The 25,831-nt window shown below is 44.0% G+C and overlaps 1 protein-coding gene and 1 long non-coding RNA gene across 3 annotated transcripts in view; one reads left to right on the top strand and one right to left on the bottom strand.

The window, feature by feature from the left end:
• adamts18 (ADAM metallopeptidase with thrombospondin type 1 motif, 18) overlaps nucleotides 1–20,246 on the bottom strand; it is a 56,406-nt gene extending 36,160 nt beyond the window's left edge. Inside the window, exons 1-6 of one of the 2 annotated variants that reach the window (XM_035629499.2) lie at nucleotides 19,560–20,246; nucleotides 19,194–19,275; nucleotides 16,895–17,208; nucleotides 2,877–3,144; nucleotides 1,388–1,602; nucleotides 113–196 (exon numbers count right to left, since the gene is read on the bottom strand). In XM_035629499.2, coding sequence (XP_035485392.2) covers nucleotides 113–196; nucleotides 1,388–1,602; nucleotides 2,877–3,144; nucleotides 16,895–17,208; nucleotides 19,194–19,275; nucleotides 19,560–19,661 — 1,065 coding nt within the window. In that variant the 5' untranslated portion in view covers nucleotides 19,662–20,246. Of the gene's footprint in view, nucleotides 1–112; nucleotides 197–1,387; nucleotides 1,603–2,872; nucleotides 3,145–16,894; nucleotides 17,209–19,193; nucleotides 19,276–19,559 lie in introns of those variants that run through there. The other variant, XM_035629501.2, reaches the window with a different exon arrangement.
• The window catches only part of LOC118302949, a 35,348-nt gene continuing 23,151 nt past the window's right edge, over nucleotides 13,635–25,831 (top strand). Inside the window, exon 1 of the long non-coding RNA XR_004790672.2 lies at nucleotides 13,635–13,828. This is a non-coding gene — a long non-coding RNA (uncharacterized LOC118302949). The remainder of the gene's footprint in view (nucleotides 13,829–25,831) is intronic.

The raw sequence follows: 25,831 nt of genomic DNA, 5'->3' as shown, positions 1-25,831 counted from the left end.
TGGGAGTGAAGGGAGAGAGACACAGATACAAAGGATAATCAAACCAGAGTTCAGAGCTAAAAAATTACAAACAAACTACATTTTTGCAGAATTAAAGTGTGAATCCACTCACAGGGTCTTGTTCCAGAAGTAACAAGCTTACTACCACAATGTTGATGTCTGACCCTATGGTGCCGTCTTTGAAAAGACTGGAAACCTGCAAAAGCGTCAGAAAGAGAGATTAATATACGTACCAAATCTAACAGTCATGCTCTTCTTAACAGTTCTGACCACAGAAGGAGGGAGCCTCTCGACAGCAAGGCGAAGGTCACATGACCGTCAGAATCAACACCAGCAGACTACTGGTCTGACAACATTGTCTAGGAGGTGAACACAGCGGAAAAACAAATAGCACGCAAGCAAACATTTCAACATAATATAGTGAAAAGTATGAAAGAGAAATCTAGCAAAAGCTACCTCCCTCACAATTTGCATTGTAAAGGGAACAATTATTCTGGCAAATTGTCGGTAATCAGATTTTGAAAAAAACACAAAGCTCTCCAGTGGAACATTTGATGTACAGTCATGATAACTACTTTTTGTTGCACGATATATATTGTCCCGGAATTCTTTGCTTTTAAACAATATTATCGTCCTTTTAAGACCATTTTGTTGATACTAATTCATGTGAGCTATGTTGTTGCGTGTGCCAGTCCTACACGATTTGTGTTGCTGCTGAGAGAAATGTTATCCAACATTTTAGAAGAAAAAAAAAAAGAAATCCATATTTTCTGACATTTTATAAACCAGACCAGTGATATATTAACCATTCGACGCAAACAAATGGCTGGACTGTTGTCGACATTCATTCTTATGACAAAAAACATAGTTTTTAAGTTATTAAGGTCAATAAAAAATTATTGATATCATATACGATAAGTCGATAATGTAATTATCTTGACAGGCCTAGCAACAGTCACAAGTAGAGAAGGGGTACAATGAAGGCAAACAGACTTATTCATATTTGTATGTCATAGCAGATATGACCCCCGCGTGTAAGGCTGTGTTTTAATGCTTATGAATTATCCTTTTAAATTCAAACAGAATGAACATAGTCTAATTTTAAGGATTCATTTGATAGGATTCTAGATATTACTTTCCAGTTTCTCTGTTTCACTTCTAGAAGAGTTGATGAGGCAGACTACCCCTGTCTAATGTACCCCTCGTCGTACAGATCGTAGCAGTCCGTCAAGAGCCTCCCATGTTAGATGCAAGCAAAAAGAATTGAGGTGGGACACAGAGTCATAAAAAATATATGTTCCATGTATCTTCTACCCTTTTTTTGTCAGGTGCTTTACATGCCACCTCCCCATTTCCTTCTCCTCCCTGCTCCTCTCCCTAGCCTCACCATGTTCATGACGGTGAGGACGTAGGTGGTGACGTTGTCCCGGCCATGTTTCTCCAGCATCTTCCTGTCTGCCACCACCAGGGTCTCCACGTTCAGACCACCCACCCTGTTGGAGTTGATGGGCGACCTCTTTGCCCTCCCTGGCCCTTCCACCTCGGGCATCGCAAACTCATCGGGCATGACGAAGCGGTCCTCGGCGGGAGGCCTGGGAGTATCTGTGGTGGCGAAAAAGGGAAGGGCGGAAGGGAGGAGAGACGGAGAGAGTATGAAGCACAAAGGAACCGCGAGGGGGAGAGAGAGAGAGAGACAACTTGGCAGTGAGGGTCAAATGAATGAACTTTTCCTGGCTCGTGCCGGGTGATAAGAGTAGAGGCTCGGGTGTTGAAGAGACAGGAAATTCACTCCCCACGCTGCTTCCTCCCTCTCGCCACTAGAAGGAAAGATAAGGCCTCAACCCTGGCAGAGGGTTGGGAAGCCTCGGGCTGGTGTATCCCTCTAACAACGGCCACAAATACATGTTTTATAAATACATTGTGCACTCAAATAAAAAGACAAATAAAGCACAATTAAATGCATGACTCCTCCGGATGGACATGTATGTGTAAAGAGACGGAAAAGGTTGGTAAAGTGGTGATGATACAATATTTGCGTTACCATTTTACAATAAAGCTGGTATTAAATACCCCATGATAGTACAAATGCTTTTTACAAAGGCTATTTTACCCTGACAGACGGTGTAGTGGTTGATTCACTAAACCTCGAGCCCAAGTCAAGTTTTGAGTCACCAGTGTTTGCGTCCAAGTCCAAGACAATATTTTTGATATATAAAGTTTTTTGATCCCAAACACATTTTCCAAAATCTCCCACATGATTACTATTGTTATGTGATCATGATGAGATATTAATATTTTGTTTTCTTTTCGATTTTTGAATTTTATGGTACATCACAGATTCACAGTCAGGCCACTGGTCTAAAGATGTACCCAGGCACTTGTAATATCTGTTCAAAAAGAAAACAAACACTGGCAAATAAAATTAACTAAATAAAGTAAACGCTTCATTTCAGATTTTAATAGACCTTTGTTGTAGGTTTTCTTTTCCGTCACATGAAGTAGATATTAAGATAAAACAATAAATGTTTTTAAATGCATTAAAATCAGCAGGGTAACCACAAGTACTGTGTGCAAATGAAAGCCAGTGATGTGACAGTATGCCAAAATGTTGATTCGTGGCGTGCATTTCACAGTAGAAGTGTGAAATTTCCGTATAACGGCCAAATAAATCACAAATGTGTTGCCTTGAAGTACATGATGAAATAGCTAATGAATGTAAGAGCTAGAAAAACCAGGCTACCTAATTTTTCATAACAGTTGCATGTAAAAAAAATGGACTAATCATTTGACAGTAACATTACCAACTCAACATTAATACCCAATTATCGGATGTCACAGGAGTAACATAAGAGGAATTTAATGTTTCCCTTACATACATTGCTTGCGGCGTCCGCAGAAGTGTTGCCTCTGCAGTTTCCCTTGCTGGCTGTCATGGTGATGATGATGAAGGTATGGATTGTCAGGTGTGGAAGAGCTGGTGCTTGACGGGCCGCTCGGTCCTCTGTGGACAACGTGTTCTGCCGAGCGCTTGTAGACGACATGTGGGTGGTGACCACTGGGGGCGCTGTAGTTATGCCGTTTGGCCAGATGTTGCGGTAGTGGTGCGATCAAGTATTCCTCCCGAGACACACGGATCAAACCTGACTGGAAGAGACACACGCACAAAGCATGGGAGATGAGTAAAAACTACAGATTTCTCCCAGATAAGAATTTCATATTACAGTTACGGTTGAATTTTTTGTATTTTTTTGTAAATTTAAATGGCACCGTCTCCAGTGTCTGGCCTTGACAGAACTGTACAGAGTAGCAGAAGCAGTCTTTAGTACAGACAGCCATCCCTTCTGCACTAACCACACATTTCACCCCCGAATCCACCCAGATCGGCCCCACCAAAACTTAAAACCTCCGCTCCATCCTAATATCAGGCAGATGTGCACCACGCGTACAGCTGTTCAGAGGAGGAGATGTCTTATTTAGCTGGAAGACAGAAGACCGTAAAATGTATGTTTTCACGGAGAGCCAAGTTTTGTTTTTAGCTGATTATAGCAAACTCTGAATCGCGAGCACGGCCAGAATGAGTTCAATCCAGTTAAGGGCTTTTACGTCAAAACATAATTTACTCAAAAATGTCAAAACACTGAAGTGCTCATTGACATATTCATATCAATACAACATTGTGCTCCTGGCTTTGCTTCCTGTATAAAATATGCCCAGTGTACAGTTCACTCTCTCAAAGTAAAAGTTTATGGTCTTTATTCATTCTATTCCCTAACCCTTACTAATCTTATTTACTGCTTTGACACAGTCCACTAATGTTCCATCTAATGTCATCTTGACTGGAAAATGACATAAACATGTGGACATGCCTACAGAACATGGCCCGTTACACTAAGCACGTCGATCCAATCTGATTTGACGTTGACTTTTTGCAGAGGAGGACAACAGATGAGGAGATTCAGCCCACGTGTTTGTGTTTTCGTGCCCGGGCGGAGAATGAGCTCGGCCAGCGAACCGCTGCAACGTCAAGGCAACGGGTCACCTGAGTGCTTCGGTTCCTCAGTTTTAACGGACTGGCCTTAACTGCCCCCTGAACTGAGAGGCTGAGTTACTGAACCTTAAACATTCCGTCTGACCAGGGAATTCTACCTAATTCACCCCCGCAACTCGTCGAATGTACACAAAATAGCTGTGCACTCAATCAGACACACACACACACACACACACACACACACACACACACAAACACACAGCTAAAAGCACCTACCACACGCACTGATTTTTATCAAAAACACATACACCCGCTGACCCACTGACCTCTGACCTTTGTGTGTGTGTGTGTGTGTGTGTGTGTGTGTGTGTGTGTGTGAGAGAGGGAGAGAGGGAGAGAGAGAGCCAGAGCTGCTCCTGTTGAACTGACCCCATTCCCCCCAGACTAGCAGGTGGCAAAATAAACAGAGGCAGGACAAAAGGGAAGCCATGGCGAGGCTCTTGTTGTCAAAACATCGCCTGGATACATGGCAGGCTGCCATCATCAGCCCCATCCATCCCTCTAACCATCCATCCATCCATCCATCCATCCAACCATCCAACCATCTATCCCTCTAACCATCCATCCATCTCTCAAACCGTCCATCTTTCATCCGTCCACGAATCCCGTCGTCCTTCGATCAGTGTTCTGCGTTGTGATGGGAAGTTTTTGCAGGGAGTTAACCGTCAAACTTCATTATTTTGACTACACGTAAGGTCCACGCGGTCCAGTGGTCGGGAGTTTTGTGTCAATGGTTTGAAGTCTCGCACATCAAGACCTGCCAAAACCACCTGAAGCAAGATACTTTCACAGCTACCTGCTCCAGCATCACCGCTCTGTGAGCACAGGGCGGAAAGAAAATGTTTCCCCCCCAGGCCATGAATGAAATATATCAAATCGGAAAGAGAGAAGGTCATGGCAAAAAAAAAAAATAGATTGGAATTCAAAACAGAGCTGGAGGAGGTCAAAGGAGGTGTCTCCCGTCAGCACACACTGCTGTCGTCTCTCGTTTGCCCACCGTTTCATCTGCCTCGGTGTCTGGCATTTACAACAGCCCTGACCTGTAAAAGCATACACCTCATCAGAAATTCCCCCTTTTAAAGATGAAAAGTTCTTTTAATTTCTTTCTCTTTGACAGCTCCCTCTGTCGAACAACATCAGGGGGATGTGATCGCCCGTGCGACACCACGAGATAATTTCATAAATTTCTTCCCCCTCAAACTCACACACTCAATATTAAAAAATGTGCTTATTCTTAAATATAAAATTATGCTGAATCCACTGAACATAACTTTTTGGTGTGGTCGCATATAGTTTGCCATCGGACAAAAGGTTACATCCGACAACCGTTATCCAAAATCTGAAGTTTCTTCATTAACACTCACTCTCTCTCTCTCTCTCTCTAGTGGTATTTCACCACGGCTGTGTGTTCAGTGAAGGAGGAGACTCATCTTTCACTCTGTGTTTATGACCTGATTTATTCTGTTTTTCTGTTATTTTGTTTTGTTGTGTGTGTTTTTTTTTCATTTCATTTGTAGAGGACCGTGATGTTCTCTGGTAAATCTTAATAAACTTTGTGTTTTCAAAATCAAAATCTCTCTCTCTCTCTCTCTCTCTCTCTCACTTGCTGTGTCACCACATCTGCCAGCTCTCCACCTTCTTATCCAGCAGTAAGCAGATGGAAGTCTCTGCTGATAATGACAGGAAATGAATTCCATCTGTGTGAGTGTGTGAGTGTGTGTGTGTGGGTGTGTGTGTGAGAGAGAGAAAGAGATGGAACGAAAGAGAGAGAGAGAGATTTTATTTTTTCTTTAGTATCCACAGACAGGACAACTAATGAAGATGTTAAGGACGGTGCCACTGATGTTACGTACTTTTCAAGCAGTTTAATTTAGGGACAAGAATGAAAAAGGACAGGGCACAGTCTGCTATCAACAGCTAAAGTCTGATTATGAACTTTGAATCATAACCTTCTCTGTAGTTTCATCCTTTCTCACACACCCTACACCTCCCAGCCCCCTGTCAGCCCCCTGTCAGCACCGGCATCTTGTCTTTCTCGTCTTCCTTCCCAACATCTGCCAGGTTCCAGTGGCAGTGGCCTTTCCTCGGAAATGCTGTGCCTCAACTTTTGCGGTCACAATTAATTTGTTTCTTTACTACCTTAAATGAGAATTGCTCTCTGCTTGCAATTGCTATATTCATCTGAATAGGGGGCATCTAACAGTAATTCAACAGCCCCGGGTAACAATTGTATAACGTGTTATGTGTTTTCAGAGCGAGTTTTCCAAAAATGTGTCCTCACATGCCATTACTCAGTAGGGACAGGTAGACTCAAAGATGCCAGATCACTGAATCTACTTGTGGGTCTCTGGCAGTTTCACTGCGAAAAGAAATGAAATTTCTGTCCCAAAGATTTCAATCTTTTTGGCATTTCTTTAATATCAAACCACAAAATACAGAAGTTTTTCCCCCGTATCGCACTGTGTTTTTAACTATATTTTCTTCTCATTTAGTGAAAAAAACATGGTGCTCGGGTGCTGGCCTGTACATTACAGGCCTTAAACACACAGACGAGCTGTATAGAGTTTCACAGGGTTTCCATGGGACGTCTGCAGACACCAGGGGGGCGAGCGAGTGATGATGCAGCAGACCTATAGTTTTCTCTGTACATTAACACTTGTAAGACTTGACTAGATTAGAGGGATGAACACTCTCCTCTAAACACCACTTAACGTTCAAACAACGGCTACATGCAGACTCTCACATTTCACGCTCCTGTCCTCGCAGACAAGACTTTAGGCCGAAGCTCTAGTCCGGCCATGGTACTATTTTCAGCTTGGGGTTGAAAACAACAACTCTCTCGTGATTTTTCCTTTTCCTTGGATAAAAACAAGAAAAAGCCAATCCAACAATCCTCTGTCTTTCTGGCAGCGCACTGGTTCGTGTCACGGGGAGACGGCATCTTTAGCATGTCTCTGTATAAACTGTAGCTCCTTTTAAGGTTTCCCACCATGATATTATAAGGCAAATGAGTAAGTGCTTACATGCTGTTAAAGACCAGGGCCAAGTGGTGAGAAGCCCCAAGCCGGTGATTACCGCGCTCTAAAGCACATCTGCACTCCAGCTCAGCAGAAAAATCATGTGAACACAGTGTGTGGTGTGGAGCGGGGGGGGGTCATTCAGGAGCCGAGGAGGCCCTTCAGGCATCAAACTCATTCAATGGAATCATAATCTGAGTAATTACAGTTTGCTCAAGAGAAATTATGTGTCTTTAAAACGGGGTAAGAAATGGGTAGAGGAGAGATGGTTATTTTGGATTATAAGACGACAAGAGCCAAAGCAGCAATGGCAGGGCATTGCACTGGTTGGATTTCTCCTCTTTCAGCTTCTAATGACTGTATTTCACGGGGGACACACGTTCCCACAGATTGGTGGACTGCAGCAAAGCTGTTGACAATCACTCCATTGGCGATAGCGAGGCTTGATGACCCTCCTCGTGCACGACTGATGGGGATCGCAGCGAGTCAATAGCCCAGGGTCCTTTGCTAATTGTCTTTGAACAACCTACTGACACCCTGTGATACGTGTGCGGGGAACGCGGCAGAGGTGGGCGCACACAAAGGGAGGACGCGATGCTGGCGGATGAGTCTTTTGTCATTTAGGAGCCCCTGGGCACGGTCACACTCGTTATCCAGTGTAGACACAGCAGGAAACGGGAGGGCGACTCCCACACCGGCTCATACGGATGGAAATGTCCCCCTCCTTCAAAGTGTTGCTAATTGCTCTCTAACTGGGCCACAGTGCCACTGTAACACTTTTACTGACGTAGAAATGCATTGCTGCTGTGATGCAAATGACACAAGAGTGTAATTTAAATGAAACGTCCTTGAGATGTGTGTGATAGTTACTTTTCAATTTTTCCAGCAAAGGTCGACTAAGCCTCAGCAAGAGCACATGGAGCTAGAGAGGTGGGGGCGCCGGGGGGGGTGTCACACCCTATCACACAGAGGAGCTGAACGAGCTGTCCCCCGTACAGGAAGCAAAAAGATCAATGTTTTGGAAAAAAGTAAAAAGTGTTGCTCTACAGTAGCTCATCAAATCCAGGGATGATGCTCTGTTACTTTCACAGACCAACAGTAATTGAGTGTCTTGATTTTACTTTCCACATACTTTGACTGACGAACTATCCATTACAAGATGAAAACCATGTTTGCCGTTGGTGTGAATGGGCTTTCATTTGGTAAACTGTGTGCTTTCCTATAAACAACACCCCTATTGACCATTTTTGTACATTTTGTTCTCCACATTCACCGTGTTCCAAATCTGGCGACGGTTTTGTGGTCACTGCTGAATTGCACCTAGCAGCTCAGCGTCGGCACCGACGGAGGCAGCAAGGTTTCAAGTAAAGAGATGGCAGGGCTGTGGACAACGGCAGGGACAGATCTGCATCCACAGATGCTTTTCTTTTTTTACATGTTCAGAAATCAAATTCGCAGTAAGTATAAATCATACGCTAGTTACTTGAATGCTTTGTCATCACGAAGCTGACCTTGATGACTCTCTCATAGTACCATAGATAGCTGATCAAAGAGTTGTACTGTTTGTACAACTTGGCTTTTGTCCATAAATCCAATCTTTACAATACGATCACTACTCATTGTAAGTAAACTAAAAAACATCATCGGTCCTACTGCAACAATAATTGTTGGACACACCATTCTACCATGGGCAAGGTGGCCCCCGTGGTGACTTGTTGCAATCGCAGGAAAAAAAATAGACTCAAGGACTTTAGACCGAGCCTCCGGTAAAAGTGATAGCGGCTCTGAATCAAATTCTACGCTCTACAAGGAGAAATAATTCATCTGCACCTTGACAATGGTCTGACAGCCTTATAAAAAGAAGCAGGTCAAAACCAGATAAGACCCTCTCACCATTAATCCAAAATTATGCGTTCCCAGAAACTGAAGTGGATATCACGTGTCCTATACCACTATGGTATATCACAGGGGGGCTGAGAGGCCCTTCACATTAAATGGTACATTATTACAATTTATTGTATCTACTTCATACATACAGGCACTAGTGTGTCCTTATAACAATCTTAAAACTTTATCAAACTGCATGTTACTCCTATTGAAACCTGGTCGTACCGAGTTCCCGGTAAGCCTGGACTCTTTCACCGCAGCCCCCAGTGAATGTGTAACGCGGCGGGGACAATAGTAGGTCACATTTGATGCATGGGCTCTGTTTGTCGAAGTTGCAGCTTCCACTTGAAGACTTGAACACCATCCATTAGTCTTGTGTGAGAAGGACCTTGCACAGACTGTAAAGGACGTGCAAGCACACTGACTTTCTGGTGTTTTCCCTTCCTTTCACACACACATCCCACACCCATGCTGAGAGCCTGACCCCCCTCTCCTGCTGGCATCTAACGGTGGGCACTACATCACTGTCAGCGTCTAGACCACCAGGGAACTGCTCCGGGGCCACTCTCCCCTTGTAGCGCCAAGCTCTGAGCTCCTCTGTGCCCCAGCCCCGTCGCTGAATCATGGCCAAGCCAGAGAGGCACATTGTAGTGGGGAGACGTTCCAATTTGTTGGCCCTCACAGAAAACGGACAGGTACAAATGGCTCGAGCGGTGCCTGGAAATCGGTCACTCAAGTGTCCCGCAGAAACCTAAGGGGATTTGGAGCACGCTGGCAAACACGCACGCGTCACACGCCGAGTCCATTCCCCGGGCCTGACGGAGGAGTAATCATATACTGTCTCAGCTCCACAGGGAGTATAATGGGATTAAAACATCTACATGTGTTAAATATTCAAACTGAGCAAGTGAAGTGTTTAAATTTATGCCTTTATGCCAAATACTTTGATTTTCCAGATGTTGTGCACGGACATTTTTTTTTTCTCCAGATATTTGAATGTCATTTCGAGCTTTGGAGAATAACTGCCTTTGTTATTCCTGAAATACATATTCAATTCTATTAAACAAAAGAATACAAAGAACTTAGATTATATGATGCCTGAATGGGTTTTTGCAAGAGGACGTCACATTTTTCCAAACAAGCGATGGAGCTCGACCTCTCATCTATTGTGATCACATTTGTGACGTGTCCTTCAACCACGGAGGCCTCCAGAGGCTACAGTAGACACGCAGCATCAACGCCGAGGCCCGGGAAAAGAGCAAAGGCTTTCTTCACACCACATGGAGCCCCTGTGCCTGCTGGAGACGGACAAGAGGTCATAGGTCGAGCTCCTGTCGTACAACAGTCACCGGTGGCTGCCACAACACGCGGCACCGTGTCAACGACGGACATCAGACAGCAGGTTTTGATCTGAGCGGCCTGAGGAGATGAAGGGAGCTGAGGGAGAGGATGAAGGAGGTGTGTGTTGACACTTTCTTTTAGTGGTTTTCCTCTCACGTGGCCGTGCGAACACACATTTGGGCAGTAAACTGCACTACCACCACACATCCAAGACGTGTCCGAGGGCTCATTAAAACCAAACCATGTTTTTAAAAAGTTTGCATCATTAGAAGCTCACAAGGATTGATGTCACTTTTGAAATCTAACCAGCAAAAGGAAAACGAGACACACCTTAAGGCACTGGTGGCTCAAAACAGCAAGTCCGTGAAATCTGCAGAAGCTGAGACAAACTGTACTTTGATCTCTCTTTGCTCTGCTCTTGCTTTAGTCGGCCAAAAGATACTGCTTAGCTCAAATATGTGTCAAGGAGGATCCTGACAGAGCATATCTGATGAAACATTTACTAGTTACTAGGTGACGGTCTAATCAGTAAGTGATCTCATTATAAATATGGACACATCTTGTGTATTTTTCATGTATTTCATGACAGTGTAACTTTTTTCCTTTCCCATCCCTCCTGTGAACAACAAAGCGGTTTGTGCAACACGTTATCCCTCAGAAAACGAAATGATCTCATCTGAAAAGCCTACCCTCATACAGACAGGTTGAGGTGTGTTATCTTTTAAAAACAAGAACATTGGCACGAGACGGTCTCTTTGTGGTGTACGGGAGATCTAGAGATAAACATTAAAACCAAGTGAGGAGTTGTCGGTTTCGGAAAAGGTTGCAAGAATTGTTGGACGCAGACACAAGCAGTTCTGACAGAGTACGTCAAAATTCATTAAAATGACACCGTTCTCGTTGAAGCGACATAAGGACTTGGGAAGTGTCACAGAGGAGGAAAAAACGATCCTTTGAATTGCACCTATTGGTTACTCTGAACCTGAGGGCTCAGTTTCCACAGAACGCCAACCTGTCTCTGACCTGTCCTGCCGGGGCCTGGGAAAGGTCAGAGTAAAGGTCATGGTCAACTCTGCCACAACCCGAAACAGCCGGTCTGAGTCGGGGTGCGTCCAGCTCTCAAATGTTTTCAGTAATGAAGCAGACCACCGGGTCATGAGCAATGTAATGTTAAAAGCAGCCACACCAACACTGACATAATCTATCATTTTTAAAATGTAGCCACATAGGTACCAGAGTTATAATCTCAAAGTTACACGCTGACTGCAAGAACAGTGAGAAGATTGGGTTTTATGCAGACTCCATCTCAAGGTATTGCATCATAAGCCACTCCCCATATTGTAAAAGGGTGAAAAATAATCCTGATATAGCAAATTAATTTATTCTTTAACTGAAACATTTATTGCCAAATATTTTATAATCAATAAAAAGTTATTTTTCAAACAGATTGCAGATTGTCCCATCTGAGGATCTGCTTCTTTTGTCTATTCTATTAAATTGTAAATTGAACATCTTTCAGTTGAAAACTGTGGGTTGTGAAAAAAAAGTGCAAAATCTTAAGATGTCACCGCTCTCAGGGGTCCATTGCTTATTTTCTTTTTTTGTCCAAACGATTATCATTTTGGGAAAAAATAGTCAACAGTTGCTACATCACTTTGTAGTGTAGCAACTGTTGAGAACTAAGAGAAGTGTCAAATTTATTACTGTGTGAGTATTTTTTCTCACGGGCACCGGCACAGTGGCAGTGCAGGACTCAGATCTGCCCTCATCACCCCCGGAGGAGAATCCTATCCTGGGAAGGGGCTTGGGGGACAGAGGGGAGCAGTAAATCAATTCTCTTCTCTGCATTCACACGAGTGGAGAGCAGCTCTGAACTTGCACTATATACAGTGGTAAGAAACCTGTGAGAGTCCAGGTTGAAGCCCCTCCAACCACCTGCCCTCCAACACACCCGCTCACCCACACCCCCCGCATGCGCCCACACTGAGAGGATTGGGGTCAACCAGCAAAGCGACCTCAGATGAGAAACCCTCAAAAGAAGAAAATAGGAGGATAACCCCCCCGCCCTCCTCTTACCAATCAAAGAGCATTACATGGGAGACGACATCCATTCATCTCTCGTGCAAAAGCAAAACTTCACTTCACTCAAAAACCACGAGTGTGGTGCTAAGTAAGGACAAGCAGAGAGAGTAATTAAAAGCCAGCAAATAACACCATGTTCAATTAATGAGGATTTACAGTCGAAAATCCCTCTTCGCCAGTCATCTATCTATCCCACCCTGCTCTTAATACCCTCTCGCCCTGGTCTTCATTTGACCAGCGGAATCCCGCTTCCATCTGCTTGGCCTGGGCCAGGGTGAATGTTTAAAACAGGCTGGTCTTCGGCTTTTTGGCCCAGTAGCCGGTGCTGACACCTCTTCGCGATTAACAGGCAGGGTCAAGTCCAAAAACCCCTATTTCAGACACTCTCTTTTCCCCATCGCTCCCCTTCCCTCGTCTCTGTTGAAAGGAGACAGTGACATGAAGGATGAGAAAGCAATTTCTTCTCTGTTGCTCTCACCCCGTTTCTTCTCCAAGGCCCTTTGACATGAAGTGAATCCATCTCTTCAACTCTCTATAAAGAGACCATCCAGCCTCCCTGGGAGCTTCCACCCTAACAATGAATTCACATTACTCTTGCACAGCACTCTTTCCAGCGCTCACGGCCCAGCCCAGCTCACTTCTCACCCATTATTCCACCCTCTTTGCTTCTCTCTCTCTTGTTTTCCTAGATTTCCTTGTCTTTTTTCTTCTTCTTTTTTGTGACTTCTTCCTCTTTCGCATTGTTTTTAATCCCACCTTAATCTCTTCCTCGAGCTCGTCACTGCGTCGAGCGGTCTTGAATGGCTCGTTCCTCATTTGTACTTAATCCAAATATTCTGGGCGGCGGGCCAGATGAAAAAGCAGGGGTTAACTGCTTTCGTTGTTCTAAGCCTCGCAGCAGTCTAACAACACACACAGAACTGATGCACTAAAAGAAAGAGACAGGGAGCGGAGGGAAGGGCCTAGAGTTTGCTTTTGATGCACTTGCCCATTTTGTCTCACTTTTTTCATTCACCTTTCATTTTTGTTGCCCATCTGCGAGAGATATAAAGACATGGGTCCATTTGAACTGGCTGAGTGAACATCCAACCAGCAAAGGCCCTGGAGTCCCACTTGGGAGAGGAAGGAAAACTAAGCAAAAGCTCGAGAGGAGAGGAGCAAAAAATAGATCAAAGCGCTCATCGAGGCCCATTCAAATGCAATCATGACCCAATCACATTGTGTGCTCGCAGCGCTTTTAAGAGAACGGGTCAGTGGTGCTTTATTGTGGGTGGGAGCTCGCCTAATGAAAGGGACAATGCGAAGATTAGCAGTGCCAGCCAGGCAGCTCAAACTTCACCCTGGCTTTAATTGCTGAGAACAAGAAGAGATGTGGAAGCAGGGCAAACAGAGGACAAAAGAGCAGGGGAAGGAGGAGGCAAGAGGAGGTATGAAGACTGGATGATGAATGGAGGTATGGCTTTTATGGAGTGTAGTGTGTCCATCTGGTCCAGGCTGGTGTGGGATGTGTCGAGGAATGTGTGTGTGTGTGTGCGTGTGTGTGTGTGTGCATGTGTGTGTGTGTGTGTGTGTGTGTGTGTGTATGCGCGCTGGTAGATAGGGACCACGCACCTCATAAACCACACATGGAAACAGATGATCTTGTAATCACAGAGTCCTTGTGCTTAAAGGCAAAATATATGTATCTTGAATGTAAAGAGTTCATACAAATCAATTGTACTTAAAGGGGCTGGTAAGCGGTTTAAATCCAATACATTTTTGTAAAATTTCAGCGAATATTTCCTCACTGTCTGCTAGCTGTTGGTTCTGTGTGCTTGCCGGAAAGAAATTGGGTTTTTTTTTGGCTCAGCCCTGGCTCTGTAAATTGAAGAGCCGGTGCAGACCGCACCACACCATCACTCCCCGACACCTAGGGAGACGTGGATAGCACGTCTGTCTCTAATACCGGAGGCTGCGGCTCAAGCCCTGACCAGTGCAGTTAAAACATCAACAATAAATAATCTTTCTCCAAAATCGCTCACTGCCCCTTCAAAACACTGCGTGGCTTGTGCGAGCAGGTCTGATGTGAGTGTCACATATCCTGCGATTAGGGTTTTGTTCGGACGCGTGGTCAAGTTTGCATTCCCCACGTGGTCAATATAACCAGGTTGGTAGCTTAAAATGGGACAAGTGACATGTTGGTGCTACTCTTTGCAAACCGTGAAGCTTCCGTCCTGCTATAGTTAGCATGTTTAGCTAACTACACCACGAAACTCCCACATGAACGCAAATTGTCAGTTTTACATTTCTGTTGAATTTACAAGAAAAAAGCTTTAGAGTTTTTTTTAATTATTATTTGCATATTTTTGTTTATTGTGGTTGTTTGTTTTGTTTGTTTTTTAGTTTTGGAAGGCTAGCTGTATGCCCCTGCTACTCGCATTTGAGCTATAGGCTAGTGTTACATAGTATTTCCTGAACGCGCACCTTGGGGGAGACGTCTTGGGTTTTTTTCACCTGTTCCAGCAGCAGGTTTTATCTTCCATATCAATTTCGAGACATCCACAGCTGTACGCTGTCTGCCTGGAAAGATTAAATGTTTTTTCTCGAGGAAAATATTTACAGACTGCACCAGTTCATTGTCGCAGCTTGCGGAAATATTGGACTGGAACTTTTGTTTTGCTCCTGGGAAACACTTGATGCTCCAGGCAGAAAGCAGACTCTGAGATCACAGCTTGAAGACGCAAACCCACTTCTGGATGTCGGTTCAAATAAAACGTTTCGACTCTTCCCTCTATGGTTTTATAGGGAACTGTCACGGAATCATGGAGCAACGTACAGAGTGCCAGATCTGCACTAAATGCCCAGGCGTGATGTTGAGATCGATCTTCTCTTCTCAGTCTCTGAAAGGACCATAAGCACATTTCCCAAATGTTGACCTCTTCATTCCAGTATTTAATCCTACAGTGCAAACAGTGGGTGTGGTGCCTGAGGAAAAATGGAAATGGCAGTGACCAAAACTCAGCATAGATGTGTAAACAAAGGCATTGACGTGGAAAATGGGATGAATACACATTTACACGAGGCAACACAACCAGTCCTGTACTTGTAGACAGTTGTTTCTGAATCTGGACGGGCCAGACGGTCTTTGTATCAAGGCAAGTCCAGCTCCCAAGTGAAACTTTATTTTCCACCCGTGTAAATACATGTAAAGATCACAAAATATGTCAATCTTCCTGTGATTGTCCTTTCTGATCCATAAGCTGTGTGTGTTTATCAATGAACAGTTGTACTGCATTGTGGCCTTTCTTCTGGCACCGTATTATTTCTCTCCTCTTATGCTCTATTCCCTTTATCCCTTCGATCTCTTTTTTTTTGCCCCACTCCTCCCGATGTTCAAAGAAGTGCAGGATAAAGCACTCGAAACTGATGCTCACACTCATGGGTAATGATGTCATGTTACAGAATTTTGCCAAGGTCTGAATTGTGCACACATTGTTGCATCTAAACAATTGGGTCAGTAGAAGAAAAAAAAAGAAGGCTTGCAGCACATAAAGGGCGTGGTTAAGCCAGAGGTACGGGTGGAGCACCAAAATCTGTTGGGTGAGTGCCATTTATTTCTATAATATTCTCTTAACTTTTTAGAAACTGAAAAACACAGCATTCCTGTACATGCTCATTAATGCGCCCCTTATGTACAAAAATAGATGTGTCCATTTCAAATGATGTAACTGTCACTACCTGTATACGTCCATGTGACTTCCAGCACTAAAGCGCTGTTATGAGTTTCTCAAAAGATATACAGATATAGTGACGGAGGTTGAAATATTGTACCTCCTGAGAAAGGGGCAAAAGCAGAGGCAGATGCACAAACCTCTCCTCAAAATTTCTTTGCCATTTTCTTCTCTCCTTGGTCGTGTTCTATGACTGTGTGTCGCTTGAACTATTCACAACATTGCCCCAACAATTTCTGGTGGTATTTTGTCAGTATCCATCCGCTTTTAGAGAACAAACACAAACACATATGAATTAAACACAAGAGGACGAATACAGGCCCACATCAGCTGTGGCTGAGGAGTAAGAGAGGTCGGTGACAAACCCGAAGTCTGGCGGTTGGATCACTACTTCCCCCAGCCAGCATGCCGAAGTATCCTTGGGCAAGAAACTAAACCCTTAATTTCCTCTGACCGCCGGCAGTATATGAAAGTGAAAGAAAAAGTGCAGTAAAAAGCAGCGCTGTATGAATGAGTGTGTGATTGGATGAATATGACTATGTACTGTAAAAACGCTTTAAGTGGTTGATGAGACAAGGACAGCGCAACATAAATACAGTCCATTCACCGTGGACGTTAAACCTAATGGCGTTTTTAAGGGTAAAGTGATCTGCTGTTTTGTCGGATGTTTCATCAACCCTAGGGATGGTTTATTTTCTCAAAACATGTAGAAACCGTCTAATTGGTTTAAGTAAATAATAAAATGACTTGAAGTTTTTCACACAACAAAAACTTGTCATGCTTTACAGAGCTACAGGCAGTACACTCACCAGTCCAGAGCACGTCGATATGGCTGCCGAGGAGGCTGACGAGTTACGTATAAGTCCCTGATACAGGCAGTTGTGAACCCCTGCGTCCCCCGTCACCGTGGTGATGCCGCCCGAGCCGAGCGTCTGCACCGTGAAACCCGGGCCGACCACGGAGGACGGATACAGGACCAGGTGCATGTTCTGCCCAAAGGCAGACAGCTGGTAGTGCAGAGAGGAGGAGAGGGACCTCTTGCTGCGGTGGCTTCTCCTGGTCACATCGTGGGTAAGGTATCCCCCCTCAGAGTCCACCTCCACCGGGGTTACGAACACGTAGTCTGAGGGGCAGAGGGATGGGAAGGAAGTCAAGTCAAAAAGGTGCCAACAACAAATATACAAGATACTTGGAATGAGAAACTGCGTTATTCTGTGGGTAATTGGTGCGTTTAGCTTACACACTTTCTATCATCCTGCTTCTTCTCCTTCTGGTTCAGTTATAGCTGGGACACACTACACAAGTCGTAATACAGCATCGCTGTACCATTCATTCTACACGACTTGCTGTCTTTTAATCGCGAGGCTTACAGTTGTTGTGCCGTTCACACTACATGACTTACACTACACAATCCTTCACCAGGAGTAATTCTCAATGAGTGTCTCTGGTCTCCAAAGTACATTGACTGGATATCTGGCGGGCGTCGGCGAGGCATCAGCGAGTGCATTTTCCCCTGATTTGGGTTTTTTGTCTGCGAGCTCCAGAATTTGTTGGTGAGCAGAAAATCTGGCATGAATTCGTCTAGTGCGAACTCGGCATTGGTTATTTCCATTTGGCCAAAGAGTGCAATCTTTTGAATTAAGCTCTTGCTTATATGTGTCAGTGGAGTGACAGTAACACCATATTTAAGGGCTAATGGGTTTTTAATACTTTATAAGCAATTTTGAATTCCATAGATTATAATCACTTGAAACCATGAAATCTCTGTGCTCTCGTCACCAAAGAATGAATCCTTCATATCTTAAAACGGAGCAGGTTCTCTTCCAACAAGCTTTTAGGAAAAGTGCAAGATTATGGACAAACTGAACGCAGCAGGAGCATGTGTTCGCCCACCGCGAGTGTGAGTGTGTGGGGCGGGGGGGGGGGGGGGGGGGGGGGGGGCCTTCCGCTTGCGTTGTTGCAAGTAGTAGTAGTAGTAGCAGCGCAGACGTTGCAAGTTCTTACGTTAGGTGAAGACCAATATAGGTTTAGTTGGTTGCAACCTCACCACTAGATGCCACTAATCCTACTGTTAAATTATTAAAGTAAAGAAGTTAGTTGCAGCCTTTATTTAAAAAAATATCTATCAGGTGATTATTTTGCATTTTGTTTTATTAGGGTAAAGCTAGTACTGGTTTACTGTTTTAGATCTTTTATAGAAAGCTCTTTCTTTAACATTTGCTGCATGTACATTTCAGTTGATATTTTAGACAGCCAAAAAACTCTGACAGAGACATTGTCGCCAACAAACAACGAGTTCCTTTCAGATTCGTCAATAGGACACAAAGCCTCTCCTACTATATCTGCTCAGTTGCTATTCAGAGTGCAGCAAGTCATATGGATCACAGATGGATTTTGACAGAAGCTATTGCGCCAACATCATACTTTCATGCATGTCAGATATGGGTCAGGACTTCAAAACCAGAGGTTGTACATTTATAATGTTCTGATTTCATGCAGCTGTCATGGTGTTACAGTTGAATAAAATTTGAAAGTTACCGCTACAGGAGAAGCAGTGAGTCAGTAAAAGCGAGAACTATAACTTTTACGTAGCGTTTTTTCTTAATTATTGTTCCCTGTCTCTTTCAGCTTTGTTATTTTGACAAAGCGTTCAAAAAGTAACCATTCACTGGTGTGCTGGCAAGAGACACAGCATTGCTTTCTGCACAACCAAAATCCCCCTTCTTCCCTCAGTAAATCAAAGTATGCAAATCGCCTCAGCCTGTCTCCTTGGTTTCTCCAGGACAAAGCAGCCAGGAGGGAATCCCTGCACTCTGGTCTTGTCTCAATAGCCCCAGCAGCAGTGTCAGCATATTATTTTATGTATATTTTTTAAACTAACTATACCAGGGTCCCTAACATGTTCTTACCGCATAAGCTTTAGACCTGTGGCCACAGAAAGTGTTGTATTTTATATTTGTTTCATTCATATATGATCCTACTGGTCCAATTACTGAACCCAACCACAACTACCATGTATCTGGTGTTATTCACTTTCTCACTACGAACTCTGGAACTCCGCCAGCTGGAAGAAAACATCCCCACATGTCAAAAAGGCGAAGCACTCACCATGATTTAACCCGTGGCTGTCGCCGGGAGAGTAGCCGGCCGAAACGGCGTGGGAGGTGTGGGAGCAGTAAATGTGCAGCGTCTGCAAGAAAAATAAATAAACAAATAAATCAATAAATGGACAGGTAGCAACAGGTTGCAGGCAACGGAACAAGTAGAAGCCAAAAAGTGATTTAGAAAAGAAAAGAAAGGAGTTCCTCTGCTGAAACATGAGTTTAATTTGGGATGACAATCATTTGTCTCACTTTTCAACACAAGCACCGGCTTGCTGTAAATCATGCGGGGAAAAAGAAATAAATATACCCCTCAGCTGCATGTGTTGACTTTTCAAACAGTGTATGCATGTATAATTAAATTGCAACATGCCTTGATGATATTCCAGGACAGGAGGGTGGAGAGGAGCTTGGCTGAGGTGCAGCCGACCAGCGGGATGGGTAAAGTCCACATCAGAAGAAAAAGGCAATCCATGGTGATGGCGTGCACGCGTACACCTCCCCCTCCCCGCGTTACCTCCTAAAAGAGCGCACAAGTGGCAGTAACCTGCGGTAGCGCATAATGCAGCATGCGCGCATTGTTCAGGTGAAGTCTGCAGGTTGCAGCAGCCGGTGGTACGCGCAGACGCGGAGCACACTCATGAGTGTGTGTGTGTGCGCGCGTGTGTGTGTGAGTGTGTGCGAGTGTGTGCGAGGAGGAGCAGCAGGTATAGTGTCGGGAATCACCGGGAGGAGCCGCAGACTGAGAGCACCCAGCCCCGGCTCTGCGAGAGAGAGTCGGCCCGCGGGATGGAGCACAAGTCAGCGCGCAGCAGCCAATCAGCGCGCTGCATCATTCACCACGCGCAGATAAAAGAGACGAGAGTGATTCTCCCGTTGGCAGCAGCGGGGCCTGTTGCTGCCTTCAGGTGCCGCTCGTAAATTTCGACGCTAAAAAGTTCGGCGACAGAGACCCGTGACTTACAGGTTTTCAAAGTGGTGCTTAAAAGAGACTGCTGAACTTTGGAGCAGAAAATGCACGTGACTATTTCACTTTTTTTCCCCTTTTTGCCTAAAAAGCGAAATAAAACAGACTTTAAAATCAGAACAACCTAGTTCAAGCACAGTTTCTGCACCTTTTTTTTTAACATTTTAGGGGGGTTCATTGAGGAGGGAAAAGCAGTTTCTTGAAAGGTGTAGGCAAGATTTTACATTTAAAGAGGCATGTGGTAAGATTGATCAAATTAAAGATTGGAGATTAATTGATAGTTTGGGGCTTGTTAAACCAAAAAGCAGTTATGTTTCAGTCACTTCTATTTGTTTTTATTTTTGTAAGAATAATGTCGCTTAAGAAAGGGATCTTGATTATCCATTTAACAATATACCACCCGCATTCGGTTTGATACGATTAAAAGTTTTAAATGAATAGGATTTATTGTGTTTTTGGAATTTCCCAACGTTTCAGTTGGCAAAAAAATGTACTGTTTGGCCAGATGGTGGTGCCGTAATGAGAAATGTTGTGTTTTGTCCCGTAAGTACAGCAGCAGGGGCTCTGGTATCTAAAATTTCATTGCTACACATAAATGCTATGCATGTAGCCTGCCGTAGCCAGACTACTACTCAAAGGCTTTTTTCGATTTCCAAGAGGCGTTGCAAACGGACGCAGAGCAAAATGCCTAACGACGCAATTGGATAGCAACGAATCATGTGACGTCTGTTGAGCGATTTGATATCAACGATGCAATGTCAACATTCTAGATCAGAGAGGAGATGCCTGTGATGATGATTCCACAATGTATGTGAAAGAGTGTTGTACTTTTTGTGGGAGAAATGTGAAAATATCGGATCCTTTTAGTCAAATGCTCATTCATCAGCGGCAGCCTTCGTTGTTGCTCTCCGCGTCGTAATACAAACCCCGCCCATTATCAGATAATCGGTTGAGATTGGACCGAGTTTTCTGCCGGAGGGGGGGAAATCACTTCCCAATGTAGAGGATCCAGACTGTATTCTGGCAGAGCAACTGAAATGAGCTCCCAGAATTCATCTGGGTCCCAGGCTACAATGCATGTAGCCTAATGATTTTAGCACACACTGTTTTCACACCTCCAAATTCTGGGTCAAGTGTACATTAAGGGGATTGGGGATGAGCAGAGTGACAACACAGTGGCTGTCATTTCAGTAATCATTTGTCTCACCGTGTCATATCTATCGCAAAATATTTAATTACATTTGGAAAGATTATCGAGCACATAAATTGCACCTTTTGGCTTTTGCAAATAACAAAAACTGCTGATACAAGATTCAGCCTCCTACATCACATGATCCTAAAGTCAGGATCAATTTAAGTAGCCCGGTAAAGTTATGGCATATCTATTGTGAAATGCATTTTTGTTTAATAGTTTTTTAAAATTATTATTACTTGATTGATATTAAAGATCTCATGCTTGAAAGACAGGAGCGTCGGAGACACTGCAAAGCCACAGATAAGTAGAAATGCCTTTACTGAATCGTGGCTTGAAACATTTGGCTCTGTATGTGCGTTGATAACTTTTGTGTCTCTTGTCAAACAACTCGGCTTCAGTCTCCACAAAAACGTTATTCACGGGATATTTTATTTCATACATGTTTTTGTTGCAGAATTCTTACTTGTTGTGGTTTGGGCTGCACATAAACACCTGGCAGCTAAGATGCACAAACAAGAGAGGATGCAGATTTCCTGAATGCTGCGTACGGCTCAATATTTAACTGTTCCACTATGTCATGATCATTTGCAGGAGTCCCTGAAGTATTTCAAATCATTTTAGGCACCGTTTCATCCGCAGCTGTGGAACTGTCTGCGAAATGTTGTATCGTAGGGGTACGAATAACATTATGCTCTCCTCACATTGTAGCAACATACTGACAAAAACAGTAGAATGCATGAAGCCCCTCGCCCAAAAAACATATGCACGGGATATAAAACAAATACAGAAAGGAACATAAACGAAGATGTTTTCATGCTGGGTTTGTTGTAAATTATGGTCTGCATACGTTTCGTAAAGTACAAATAAAAACAATGTTTTCTGTGTGCATAATCTTAACCCCTTCCCTCGATCACTAACCCTTAAAATATAACATGACTGACAGAATATGAAGGCAGAGCGATACTTTCCCTACTAGACGGACCGGTTAACTGTTAATTTCTAAGTCAGTTGAAATGGCCAAAATAGTGTATTGCCCATGTGTTAAAGAGTCTGAGTCGACAAGTCGTGCACACTTCACTGGCCCCCGTATTGTCAGAGCATGTGTGTAATCCCAATTTGTGTTGTGAACAGGTGGTCCTGCAGCCGCCTTTTTCCATTCCGGTGCCTGGCAAACACCTGGATAGGTCGCTGGAATGCACTGACAGACACAGCCCAGCTCACCACGCAGATATTCACACTCCACCGAGCATAATAAGGCCAGCCTTTCTGCTGGAGTACAGAGCGCGGGGCGAATAAAACGTCATCTTAATAACCCGGCAGTATTCCCATGGGTCCCACAAATGTCTGCACTGCTTAATTGTGTATTTAGGGCGTAGTGACCAAATCACCTTTCATGGTACTTTTTCACCCATCTATGAGACCTGTAATATTCGAGCGAGGAGCTACAGGTGACTATGGTGTGACGGCTTTGTGGATATTTGCCAATTGGATCACATTCAGGGAAAATTATGTGCATTATACTGATTAATATTAATATAATGCAAGTCCCATTAAACTTAGAAGGTACAGTACAGTATGTACACTTTCTGTTCAGTCCACTTGAGCATTTCTCCTACATAAAGTATTGCGAGTTACAATATATATTGTATGGGCTATAACTTTTTAATATATCTCTTATTCTCATACTTCCATACTTACTTATTTTTTGATTTTAATTTCATTCATTGCCTTATTTACTGTATCTGCTGTCCATAGCGCTTGGTCTGTTTCTTTTGTTGCTGTAATGTGAATTTTCATTAAGTCTTATTATATCTCATACAAATCTTATTTTTATCTTTTAAGTCAGACATGCTAAACGCCCACCCACCACCTTGATCTCCTCTCCATTGCTGCAATAAGAGGACACTATACTGTCCTCATTGGCACTCAGTAGATTATGTGCAATATGGCCAGAATTCCAGAGGGAACACTGGCCTATATATACACTGGGCATATAAGCACAGCTTGGGACACTGACACCCCTACACAATTCAGTTTCCCACCTCAGCAGCACACAGGGTACGTCAGCTGTCCCCCAAAAAATGAGACAGATGAATTCAGACTAATAATCCATGAACCAGGTGCACCCACATCGGAGGGAGGTATCCAGAAATGCCTAGGACACAAGGTGGCAGTCAAGGCAGTCACCAGCTACTTCTGGTGGAGCACCTGCCCTCAGCACCTGGAGAATCCAGAACTTTCACCTTGTAAGCACAAGGAATGCCTTATTAATGTGGCAAATGAGCAATTGTCTGTTCTTGAGTGTGTTTTTTTTTTGTGCATCATAGTAACACACCTGTAACCTGTCGCTGTAAGCATCCAGAACGGGCTGTGCATTCCACATTGCATGCCAAAGCATGCATCCTGAACACTTTGGCAGCAGTGTGAGTGGAGCAGCCAATCATTTCTTCATTGCTCACTTACTTTCTTAAAAAGTAGATACACTGCTTTAACAAGCAATAGGTGTTATATCATTTTAATTTGAATTCCATCTGCGTTTAACCATTCCTTTTTATACCTCCTACCCCTTTCCGTGAAATGTGCCTTCCGATGACTCTGGGAAGCAGGAACAGCGAACCCAGAGCCGATTCTTTGGCAATGTGTTCTTGCAAAGTTTGCAACAGTGCCCTCTGTTCCCATGATGTGACAAGGGCAGGTTTAACCATGACGGCATCAATTAAAAAGGGGGCTAATGCCACCCTCAATCTCTTCTACAACCTGCACCGGATAGGGTTGGCATATATGCTTCTGTCCTGAAAAACCAATGGAAGCTGAAAATAGCAAGGCTGTAAAAAATGGCACTTCCTCTTTAGTTTAGTTTAGTTTACTGTTACATGTGCAATCACAATATATGCTAAGACAATGGAAATGCAGCACATACTTGAGTTGTGCTTTCAATACCCTCAAAAATATTTCTTGCAATAGAAGATGTCACATTACAGCAAATGTGAGCTCTTCATGGGAATATAAATAATAATAATAATACATTTCAATAGACACCTGCATGATGATATTATACTTCATTGGCTTATCACAGCGTCTGCTTGTCATTAAGATGTAAGATGCCATTTTGGTGGCCCTGTGCTCAGCCTCTGTGTTAGTGTAAGTGTCAGTGATTTGAGGTTGCTGGGAAATTTCCTCCACTGCGCTCTGGAGGGTAATTGCACTGTCATCTGCACAGTTTGGTGTAGAGTTAGTGAAGAAACACAACCACAGTTTCCGCAGATCGCAGGGAAGGCCCCTGCTGCTGTATAAGTTTGCCCATGTTTGACACTCCGGCCGACTACCTGATTACTCCGCTTTGGCCTACCTATTTGTTTCCAAGTCCAGGGCCAAACCGAAACATACAACAGTAAGACTGCAGGAGTGGAAAGATCTGCGGGCTGAGCGGCAGATGTGGTTATTGTCCTTTGTTTCTAGCTCATTCTCCCACTCTGCCGATCGGTTTCTCTCAGCATGTCTCCTTTTCTCTCCCTCTGAAAATGCAGTTTGATTTGTCAGCGGTGGCTGCAGATGTTTTTAAATCTGAACAATGTTACACCCCGGCACACCACAGCTTGTTGCGCCGTGCCACAGTGTTGACAGACGATGTGCTTATTTATGGCATGCTAAACCAACTGTCGAATGCCCTTAGCAGTCTCTCCCTCTCTCACAATGTCTCCCCCCTCAATTGTGTAGTTTAGTTACCAGAGCCTGGCAGGCCAGTCCGTTGTTTGTTTCCCCAAAAGCAATACAACGTATCTCGTTGCAGCTGGAAATATAAGCAGTTGGGTTGTCTGGCCAGAGATGGAAATAGACTGTAAGATTTAGAGAGCACGCTCAGATGGGATCTATCCCCTGCGCCTTCTGTCCTGGGAACGCCACGTGAGAGGAACCAGAGTAAAGGGACCCTTTGACAAGTTGATGGTATCTCAGAACTAGTAGACTGCAATGATATACCTCCTCAGACATACTGTGTTTGAACTCACCGGGTAACAGAACCTACGCAAGGCATGAAAAAACTTATTTACGAGGTGGTTCTCAAACCCCTTTATCATGAAGGTGTGGGCGGTCTGCATGACCTTGTGCTACTTAACTTAAAAACACTATTGCTCGGTCTGCTCAGTCAGAAACAAAATAAATCTTGATCTGCTTCAAGCGCAATTATTTAAAACAAATTCAGTAATGTCGGCCTCTGTCTCGGCATCCACTGTGCCCAGAGGACGACTCCTGGCAACTTTTGATGTCCTGCCTTTTTGTATCTAGTGCCACTGGCATGTTCTCACTTACCCTGTGAAATATCTCAACATCTGCTGCAGGGATTGACACAAAATTTTGTGCAGATGTTCGTGGTCCCCAGACGATTAATCCAAATGACTCTGGAGATCCCCCGACTATCTTCTAGTGCCAAATCGAGCTATAAAAATATCAATATCCTCTATCCCAGTGTCATGTCTGAATGTCA

Source organism: Scophthalmus maximus, chromosome 4 (assembly GCF_022379125.1).
Source record: "Scophthalmus maximus strain ysfricsl-2021 chromosome 4, ASM2237912v1, whole genome shotgun sequence".
NCBI lineage: Eukaryota > Metazoa > Chordata > Actinopteri > Pleuronectiformes > Scophthalmidae > Scophthalmus > Scophthalmus maximus.
The sequence above is the reverse complement of the archived record's forward strand: the minus strand, read 5'-3'. Positions and strand labels throughout refer to the sequence as shown.